The sequence below is a fragment of the Eretmochelys imbricata genome, chromosome 9 (assembly GCF_965152235.1).
Source record: "Eretmochelys imbricata isolate rEreImb1 chromosome 9, rEreImb1.hap1, whole genome shotgun sequence".
Lineage (NCBI taxonomy): Eukaryota > Metazoa > Chordata > Testudines > Cheloniidae > Eretmochelys > Eretmochelys imbricata.
In genome coordinates, this window is record NC_135580.1 from 27,472,994 (window position 1) to 27,483,880 (window position 10,887).

The 10,887-nt window shown below is 43.1% G+C and overlaps 1 protein-coding gene across 1 annotated transcript in view; it reads right to left on the reverse strand.

Annotated features, from left to right (window-relative positions):
* The window catches only part of MED12L (mediator complex subunit 12L), a 326,616-nt gene extending 322,919 nt beyond the window's left edge, over positions 1–3,697 (reverse strand). The window contains exon 1 of the mRNA XM_077826177.1: positions 3,599–3,697. Within this exon, the coding sequence (XP_077682303.1) occupies positions 3,599–3,697 (99 nt within the window). The remainder of the gene's footprint in view (positions 1–3,598) is intronic.
* Positions 3,698–10,887: the final 7,190 nt, after the last annotated feature.

Genomic DNA, 10,887 nt, shown 5'->3' on the forward strand with positions numbered 1-10,887 from the left:
GAAAAAAGTAGATTTAGGTACTACACTTGCCCCGAGTTCCCCAGCAATCACATTTTTCTTAATTTTTTTCAAAGTTTTTCTCTCCTATGTTATGTGAAAAATGCAGTCATTCAACAGATGAAGCTGAATACACAGTAAAACTTTCTAAGTGCCAAGTATTGTCCAAAGTAATACACCAAAAAATAATTCTTTAATCTTTCTTTTATAGCAATTTTAGGTAAAAATATATTCAGACAGAAGTGAGATTTTTAAGTTGAAGGTGTGCCTTCAACCATCCTTTTGTATCTGTAAGTAATTACTAATTCCAAAGAGACTGACCAATTGTAAAAAACATTGAACACCAGGTCTTAAAGCCTACAATACCTCATATTTGCATCCACTTACTGTAAAATCAGATTTGAGATATAGAACTTGACAATTCAACATATGAGGTGTTGCCTGTTCTCGATGGAGTGTGAATTTGGTAAAGGATGAAATGATGGTTTTTGACACCACACTAATCAAAAATATCTACTCTAACTTGCTCCTAACTTTTCTTCAATCAATCATTTTAAGCTTATTACCACTTTCCAAAAATGATGACTATGGTTTAACAACAGAGATGGAGTGACGCTGGTAGCGTTATTTCATACTGTGTATGCTCACTGCAACAAACGCATAGCAATGCAACATGTGAACATAAAGTGAGCAAGTCTTCCCCTTAAGTTATGCTTCAATCAATTATCTCATGGCAAATAATAGGACGGTTGCAGTTATTTTCTACTTACTAATATGCCCATGCAGTGTGTTCTAAATATTAACCATCTGGACACTTACCACTATCATGCTTATTGTAACTGACTGCATATGTATAAAATGTATCTGCAAGAATCAGTCCACTTCCTAACTAAAAATATATCGCATTCCTGAGCTAAAAATTGATCTGTGTATGTAGGCACACCTTAGTCCAAATACAGTTCTGTAAGTTTGGTCAAGATCACTTGTAAAAATATATAATGTGTCACAAAATAATGGTAACCTACAATTTTATTTATAAATATGACAACAAGGGCAGCATGTGGGATGGAAGCGGAGGCCGGAAGAAACAAGAGTTCAGAGGATTGGTAATGGGATAGAAAATGGAGCTTTTATCTAAATCACTAGTTCAAATCCATCTGAAGTCAGCCGTCACCAGAAGCAGTTACAATCTGATGACTGTTTGGTGACCTATATGAATCAGTTGGTGGTTTAAGTCGAATTCATAGCAGATGCGTCCATGTTCGCAAATCACCATCAAAATTAGCATCACTGACATCCTCGCTGGCTGTCTCAGCAAAGAAACCAAAGAATGAATGGGCCACGATAACCAGGCGACCTGGAGAATCTTACATTGCTGCTGCCCATGCTATACTTGCTCCATAGATAACTAGAGAGATTCATTCTCCAGGACTCAGGCTGGCAACTTTCATAAATGGTGAACTCACCGAAAAAAGATGTGGGGAAAGGGTGGAAGCTGGAAGTGCTCTAGGAACAGTACATACAGCTACTAAGGAGAGGAATAGCAGGGAATGGAAGAACGTGGCCTTCATACCACACAAGGGGCCATGAGCCTGATCCAAAGCCCAACAAAGTCAATGGAAAAAGCGAGTCTCTCACGGATTTCAATGGGCTTTGGATCAAACCCCAGGACTTTAGAGACAGCCAGAGGCATAATCAGCTTGAAGCAGGAGCTTTGAACGTAAAAGAAATATAAAGGTGAAATGGGGAAATCTTCTTGGCAAAAGGAAAAAAAAATGTACAGGAAGCAGATATACTGACAGACAGTGTAATGGATTGTCAGATTTTACAGAGAAGCACCAACTAGAACATATTGCCAGTCCTGAATTACTCTCCCAAGTCCTCAATAAAGGAATTAACCATAATTCTAGATATGTTTTTGTTATATTACCAGAGACAACAGCAGCATAGAGACTATGATCAAATGTTTGGATAATATTTGAGAGCAGCAAGTATGGTTCCTCCTTCCCCTTCCCCCTTTGACCAAGTTTTAAAAATACATTTTCAAGTCTCTGAATTCCTTGGGCTGCATCTTACCTTAGAATTGAAGGTCACTCAGAGCCCACTGCTTAAGATTTAAGAAACTATGTTTTAGTAATTAATAAATTCTCACTTGAGATGGCCATGCATCCAGCTGCCCTTTGAAATTAGAATCATTATCCCTACTTCTGTGGTCTCAGATCTCTATTTGGTTTACCTGCAAGTCAACACATCAGCAAGCGCTGCCTAAGAGTTACTTGATGACAGGTTTCAGAGTAGCAGCCCTGTTAGTCTGTATCCGCAAAAAGAAAAGGAGTACTTGTGGCACCATAGAGACTAACAAATTTATTTGAGCATAAACTTGCATCCGATGAAGTGAGCTGTAGCTCACGAAAGCTTATGCTCAAATAAATTTGTTAGCCTCTAAGGTGCCACAAGTACTCCTTTTCTTTTTAAGAGTTACTTGTTATTTTGGGATTTGTAATTTTACAATCTAGATTAACAATTCGAGGGTACATTTTCTTAAAATGCACTTTTAGAAAGAAAAATACCAAATTTTTGTAACAACAGAAGGACATGAACACTTGCACTTCCCAGAAGGTTTTACCTCAACAAATTTGAGGATCCATCTCATTTCAATTATCTTTGCTGATTTCCTCTCCCTCCCTCAATTACATTCAAAATATCTATAAGGGCAATGACTACCATTTGGCTGAGGTCACGGTGAGAAAAGGAAAGTCACCCAGGCAAAATGGTTTACAGGTGACTGAAGCTTTAACCTGTACAAAACACTACAGATGGGAAGCAGGTGAGTCAAAAAATAAACAAGTCCCATGACAAATTGTAGCAGAGTGATTATTTTAACAAGCAATTATTTTTAAATAATTGCTTGTTAATTGCAGTGTACCCTACCTACAGAATGCCATGGTTACTGCACTGTACCTGCTAGTGGCACCCAGAGTGCTGAAGCAACGCACCTAGAAGTCAAGCAAACAGCTTTTTTTTCAGCAGATGTTACTGACCATTGACCAACAGCCAAATAACTTGCCTATTGCACTACAGCATCCATGGACATAGACAAGCCTCTGTCCGTCTATAATGATTGTCCATCTCCTCTGGGTCAGAATTTGCTGCCCCAGAAGGCGGGAGGGAAGGGAAATCAGTTCCCCCAGGGTTGCCAGAGAAGGGGGTCTCCTGTTCACACAGGTCCAGAGAGCTGTCATGCCTGCCCAGCCTCGCCGCAGAAAATGCAAGTCAGTGGGGGGTGCCTTGCCTTGCCTTGCCAGCCGACATTTTTCAAAAGTTTAAAAGGCTTCACAAGGGAGGGGAGGGGAATGGGGCGGCAGCAGCCGGGGCTGCCTCAGGCCCAGGCTGGGAGCAGCCCCCCAGTGAAGACATCACCGCCCCGGTGCAGGGCTCCCCCCACACTGGCAGCAGCTCCGCTCCGGCAGGCTCCTTTCCCACCACCCCACCCCCAGACTCGCGCCCCCATCACCCCTTCAGGTGGCCGCCGGGCAAACTTCTGCCCCTCGCCAGCTCCGCGGAGCCCCCGCCCGGCGCAGCCGAAGGCTCGGGCTCTCACCTCCTTCTGCTTGGGGTCCTGGGGGTAGACGTCGGGCGGCCCCAGCCGGGGGCGTTTGAGAGGTCTCTGCTCATAGCTGAGAAGCCCGAAGGCGGCCATGATCTCTCATGTTAGCCGGCAAAATGAATGGGAGTTGGAGACGGAGCAGGCTCTGAGCACCAGGGAGCAGCACTTTGCAGACAGGCTCCCTCTCTCCGTCTGGCTCGCTCTCTCCTGCAGCGGCGAGCGAGGCAGGCTGGATGCTGCCTCCTGACAGACACCCACCAGCATCGCCCCCAGGCTGCTGCCAAGCAAGTGCCCCACAGCTGGGGGTGCGGCAGGGCAGGGCAGTGTGTGCCCTGGGACAGCTGGAGGGAGGGTTTTGGGGGCGGGGTATGTCCCCCCTCCCCAGCCCTGCCAGGGCTCCCTCTCTCACTCTAGGATAATTTCACTGAGGGGATTTCAAACCGGCCTGGCTATTTCTTTTTCAACTATATCACTTAAAGACACAGCCAAGTCACTCATCAGGAGGGAGATGCCTTCCAATTGCATCCAGAACGAGGGGTTGATGGTAGATGCCCGACTGCAACGCAGAGCAAAATCCTTCCTCCTGAGAGGGGCTCAGAAATAAACTGGTTTAAAATTAATCTCCAAGTGAAAGAGAAAGCATTAATCTCCACATAACTGAGATGTACTAGATCGGCTCATAGCAGGACATTGACTAATAACTTGGGTCATAACAAAGCAAAACTTTTTTTTTAAGTGTTATTTGGCTATTTCTGACATTAAATGTTTAAACAGATAAAGTGTTTCCCCCCCCCCGATGCCTACAGCTCTGGGGGCTTGGGTGACTCCCACAAATGCTAGTAGATGGAAGTGAGCACAGCTGAGGCCTGAAAGAGATTGAGGAGGGGGAGCCAGGTGGGAATCTGCAGGAATTTTGGCTGTGCCTGTTAAGTGGCTGCTTCCTACTGCTTCAAAATGAAACTGCTGTCCCTAAGTGCTTCCACTTAGAAATAATGTGAAGGAAATGGGATATGGGCTCTGCAAAATGCAGCAGACTTTCACAGTGGCTTACAGCCTGGTTAACTGCTTTCTTAACTCTAGTGTGTTTGGTGGATGTATTATGGAGAAACACCCATAGCTATTGTGCAAAAAGACACCTTCTCTGCATAGCACTCCACTGTACTTTATTTTGAGAGATGTTATTCATTTAGTCGCAAACATACCTACGTTCAACAAACTTGGTGTCACTTCTCCTGACTCACTTTTACTGTTGAAAATAATTTACTTCTGAAATAAAGAATCCTAAAACTGAGATTGTAGAGGGAGACAAGGTGGGTGAGGTAATATCTTTTATTGGACCAACCTCTGTTGATGAGATAGACAAGCTTTCAAGCCCACACAAAGCTCTTCTTCAGGTCTGAGAAAGGTATGAGCACCACAGCTAAATGCAAGATGGAACAGATTGTTTATCCCAAGTAGTAAGCACATTTTCTAAGGGGCCATTCAAGGTAGGGTGGTTGTTAACATTTCTGCAGTCACAGGACAAAAAAGGGATGAGTGAGTTACAGATTGTTGTAATAAACATAAATCCAGTGTCTCTGTTCAGTCCATGATTTGTAGTGTCCAACAGAGTAATGAATTTAAGCTCCCAGGCTCATCTTTTGAAAGTTTTGTGCCAGTTTCCTTTGAGGATAGGTCAAATATAGAGTGATCACTTTGTGAAAAGTGTTCACCCACAGGTGAAGAGGTGATTCTCTTTTATCATTTTGCATCTGTTGTGCTGGCTGGGTCTGATGCCACTTTGAGTTGGTGTGTCCTGCTCTGTGGGGAGCTTGCATCTGATGCTGAAGTTGGAGAAGTTATGTGGTTGTTTTAAGGCCAGAAGTGGGGGTTCAGGAAAGATTTCTTTCAGGATGGGGTCTGCATCAAGTATGGGTTGTAGTTGTTTGATAATGGGCCACTCTGCCTTGAATGGTCCCTTACAATATGTGCTAACTACTTATGCTAAATAAATAATAAATCATCTGTGCCACCTTGAATTTAGCTGTGATGCTAGAAATACCTTTCCCAGCCCAGAAGAAGAGCTCTGTGTGGTTCAATTGCTTGTCTCTCTCACCAACAGAAGTTGGTCCAATAATAGATATTACCTCATCCACCGTGTCTCTCTAATATCCTGGGACTGACACAGCTACAACTACACTGCATACATTATAGAAGGAGTCATTTGCACTAAAGTAAGGAATCCCACAGCATTTTTAATTTTCTGCATGGATGGTTTTTTATATTCCCCATTCTGGATCTTTGTCCTATATCATATCCCACATTTGGGCTTGGCAGGTTGCTACTTTTGTTCTTCTGGCAGGTGTGTTGTTTGCAGTGCTGAAGAGGCCACCAGACTATTACAGACCCTTCTTCTGGTGAACATATTATGTAGATGGTGGAGGAAAGCCCATAGTTATTGTGCAGCAGGTGTACTCCCAACATGTCTCTTAAGTCAAGTGGTGGGGGGAGGGAAAGAGTCTCCTCAATTGTTGCACAGCAGGTGCCCTTCCCTTGTGGATGTCACATGACAACAGTATAGATTTACAAAGTAATTGTCTTCTAGAACAACATGGAACTCTATTGTAATAAGGAAAACTGTCTATTCCCTAAAGCTAATCTTTCTTATTTTTCACTGTAGAACCTGACTCACACCTTCAACCCCACCACACCCTCCATCCGCCTTCACACCAAAGTTTTAAAGAAATAGCAGACATCTCCTCACAATTCCCCCACCCCCTTTTTCTATGTAAGTTATCCTTAGCCAGAATTATTATTGAAAATCAAAATCATAGTTCCAGACAAGTCATTGGTTCCCTCACTTGTTCAGATCTGGTCATTTTCTGGCCTTGAGCAAGATTTTGTCCAGTTGGGACTATCAAACCCCAAATGTGTATACTCCTGTTCAATAGTTAAGACCCATCTCAGCAGAATTATCTCCCTGCATTAAACCCACTGAGATTAGAATCATGGCAATTCAACTGCATGTGGAAACAACTGAATATGCTCTCTGTTTCTTCTGCACCCAGTTTGTTGATCAGTCTCATCAAAGTAGCATCCTGGGCTGCAGATGGTGTGGTCGAGTATTTACACTCATCCAATTTTAATCAGGACTGAGTCTCCTGGTTTCAATCTGAGTAAGCTTGGGATTGCTTTCTGATGGTTAAAGAAGAAAGCCTGAGACTGTTTAGATTTGGCATCTCTCAGCCAAGCACATATGGATTAATGCTCCCACCACACCACACACTTTTCCCTTCACAGATTTCCTCTTCCATTATCTAACACTCGCTCAAATAGATGGGCTATTCTAAACTAGTGCAAAGAGTATTCCCAACAGAAAGGGGCTTTCAGGGAGAGGCTCAGCTGGCAGACTTCTCTCTGTTACACTGAGTGCACCTGCTGATCTCATCTGTGGTACTAGGGCATGTGGAAGAGGCAGTTTCTCAGGTAGGCTGCTCCCAGGCCATTTAGGGTTTTAAAGGGTCAAAAATGCCACCTTAAACTCAATCAAGAAGTTTTTAAAAAATCAGCAAATGAAGATCCCAGAGTTCTGGCTTCAGGTGTTCACAGTAAAAAAGGCTCTTTATTAAGTGGGCTGTCATATTCTGTACTAGCCTCAGCTTGTGACTGGACATCAGATATAGAGCAACATTGCAGTTGCCCAGTTGTTAAGTGGCAAAGGCATGAAAGGCTCTCACACAAGTTTCATGGTGTCAATATGTATAATTCAGGTTTTTATTGCTATTTGTTAAATTCCCCAGGAAAAAGCTTGTGGTCCTTGCTAGGATAGCTGTAGTGAATGGGAGTTTTTTCTAAGTAGGGACTGCAAGATTAGGCCTAGAGTAACAGCAAACAAATGTAGCTTATTATATGAAATGCTATTATAATATTGCAATTACTGTAATATTTTTCCCTGAGTTGCTCGTGAGTCCAAGGGTGCAGAGACTATCAGATAGGGCTAGACTGTAACTTCACAGCCTGGCCTAAGCAAAGGCTAGTGCATAACTGCATCACTTCAGGAAAAAAACTGGGATTCTCAGAGTCTCAGTTCCCTCTCTCCTACCCACTGCCTCTGTGAGAGGAGTAACTTACTTCACCTCTTTTCATGGAGGCTCTTCTCAGAATGAGAAGGAAGCTGTGGGGCCATAGCACCTCCCTGTCAGCACCCACTTGCTTGCAGGGAGGAGCAGTAGTAAGCAAGTAGCTCCTGCTCTGCTACACCAGCCCTCGGGAAGGAATCTGAGTATGGCCAAGCAGAGGCATAGGTGGCAAGTTTATGGGCCCATGGTGTCTGTGCTCCACCAATATTCAGGAAGGTGGGCCCAGCTCCACAAATGTTTCAGCTTATATTTTCAGAGCATAGGAAGGACCGGGGCAATTGCCCCAGACTCCACACTTCAGGAGGTGCGGGGTCCAGGGTGGCCTGGGGGTTTAGCGGGAGGCTTAGTGCCAGCAGCAGCAAGTGACTCTGCTCTGCCCCACCCCACTCCACCCCTTCCTGCCCCTGCTCCGCCCCGACCCACCCCTGCCCTGCCTCTTTCCAGATTCTGCCCCCTCCCCCAAGTAACGCTGGGAGCCACGGAGCGGGCTGGCACCATGGTTGCTTGCTGCTGCCAGCACCAGGCCCCCCCGTGAATCCCCCAGGCCGCCATGGACCCCGTGTCCACCTGAAGCACTGGGCCCAGGGCGGTTGCCCCAGTTCATCCTATGGATGGGATGTCTCTGCTTGGATCCGTTCTGGGCACCACCAAAAATTATACAAACCTGGCACCCATGAGCAGAGGAGTAACTCCCCTTACTGGCCTGCATGACTGAGTACAGTCTGCGACAAGCAGGCCAAGAACCTGACCCAATACATGAAAAAAGACTATGGAAAGGCAGTATACTCCATTGAATAGGGCAATGAGTGGGAGTCAGGAGGCCCAAATTTCATTCTAGGCTCTGTCACTCTGTCTCTAATCTCTGTGCCTCAGTTTCATATCTAGGATAGGGGGCTAATTATATCCACCCTGCTTTGTCAAGTACATTGAGATCTTTGTGAGAAGACTGCTGTATAAATGCTAAGTACATTTGTTACTATGCAATTATCCAACCCAGTCCTTCCTCACATGAATAGCCCCATAGACTTCAATGAGTAAGGGCCACAGGACCTGGAACTTACTCTGGATGGGAAAAACAAAACAGCTTCAGTAGAATGAGCTGCAACTTCTGAATACTTATTCTGCAAAAGAAAATTACAGTGAACTCAGTGGGACTTCTCCCAGAATAATGTACTACTTAAGATTAGTAAGGATATCACATACTTACCTATCTTCATGAATCAGGGTGTTAGTCCCTATCATAGACATGCAACTGCTGTCAGAATTGTTCACTTCCCTTATTGCAGTAAAGTCTCCAATTGCTTGGTAGAGATGCCAGGATGGTAGGCACCTTACAAACACCTAATATAAATAGAAACTAGTTTGCTACAGGCAAGCAGATGCATTTGTGACAGCAATATGTTTACAGAGAAAAAGTAGTTCTCATGCTTCCTATCCCCAGCTTTTACCAGCTTCTGTTGTGGTACTAAGCCTCCACCCAGGACAGTAATTGCATCCTTTATAAATAAAATTCCATTCGATAGTAGGTGAGCAAATGGCTCCTAACAAAATTAACAATGTCACTCTGCAGATGAACTCATGAACTTGAGGTGTTGGCAGTACTGGACACTTTGTCTGGTCCCTCCCTTCTTTTATCCTAGAATTAAAAGTTTAATCTTTGTGATGAATTCTCCAAGGAGAATTTAAAGGCTGATACTGAACTAGAGTATGGTATCAGGTAGGGTAGTAATGCCCCCATATGTTTCGTTTTTTAATAAATCTATTAACTGGCAAATCCATCCCTCTGTTTAAATAATTTAATCTTCTTCCATTTTCTTATTACTAAATTACTTATAATGCTTAAAGCTATAGTCTTCACCAAAAGGCCAAAGATCAACAAGTCTGAGCTCATGAAAAAGTTAACATTCAGTTCAGGAACAACCCTCCTTGATGGCTTTATTGGATTCTGTCCTTGAATCAAGAGTATGCTCATCTGTTAGCAGTGTTTGTTATCTCTACCCATCATCTCCAGTAGCAGAATGCTTCAGAACTTTTCATAAATTGCATTGGTATGCAAAATAACTAGATTAGTGTTAAGATCCATATCTTTGGAAAGATTAAAATAATTCACATTTTCATATTTTAAGATTAATATCATTACATTCTTTATTTCTGTCTGAGACTTTGTGAAACATATCTTAATATTTTTACATGCATCCTGACCTTTAGTGTCTTTCTTACAATTCAAAATTGTCCGGTGATCTCATAGAAATACATTGCATGCTATTCCATGCCATCCAAGCATCTCAAACCTTTTACAAACATTAAACAAATTCACAGCATCCCCACAATGTTCTCCACAGAGAGGGGGCCCAACAAAAAGCACAGATCTAAATTCAGATGTGGATTTGAGTTGTTTGCTTTCTATAATGATCTGTATCAGATGTGGCTTGCAAATATCTTTAAATCTGGGGAAATTTGGATTCCGAATCAGATTTCAAACCTTCAGGTTTGGGACCATACTGACCTGACTGTCAGTATGTACCATTGCAGAAATGCTGTTTGAAATTTGGATCCCTATCTGGAATGCAAATCCTGGTTTGGGGTTCTATCTAGTCACAAAATAATAGGTCAGCTTGTGCCACCCTTCCTCAAGTTGAGTTGTACCTTTCTATACGAGCAGTCCCACAGATTTAATTGTGTTATTCATGAAGTAAATTAGTTACATGGTAAGGAAGGGTGGCAGAATCTGCCCATAGTAATTTATCCACCTTCATCGTCTTTTGATTTTTCTGAGCTCCTCTTAGTTAAAAATAAAAAGTAACTTCTGAAATCACCCTGTTAATGATTAATAATATGTTTTCTTTACAGACATCTCGTGTTCTCAAAATTTGTAAGTGAATTTATTGCTCATGGTAGTGAAGGACTAATGGCCTTGGCTGGAGTCAGGTGGAGCACAAGCAGGTAATGTGTAAGCATCCCACAGATCGCTGTGTTGGTATCTCTCACTTTCAATCTACATTATTCCTGCTGTTTCTGTCTTTATAACAGAAACTGCCACTTGTGCTGAATTGAGCCAAACTGTGCAGTAGTTTTGTGACAAGGACAAAGGGGACTAGAACCAGACCAAAATCATTTCCACGTATAGAATGTGTTGATTTGAATTTTGGTGTCCCAGAGGTTAAA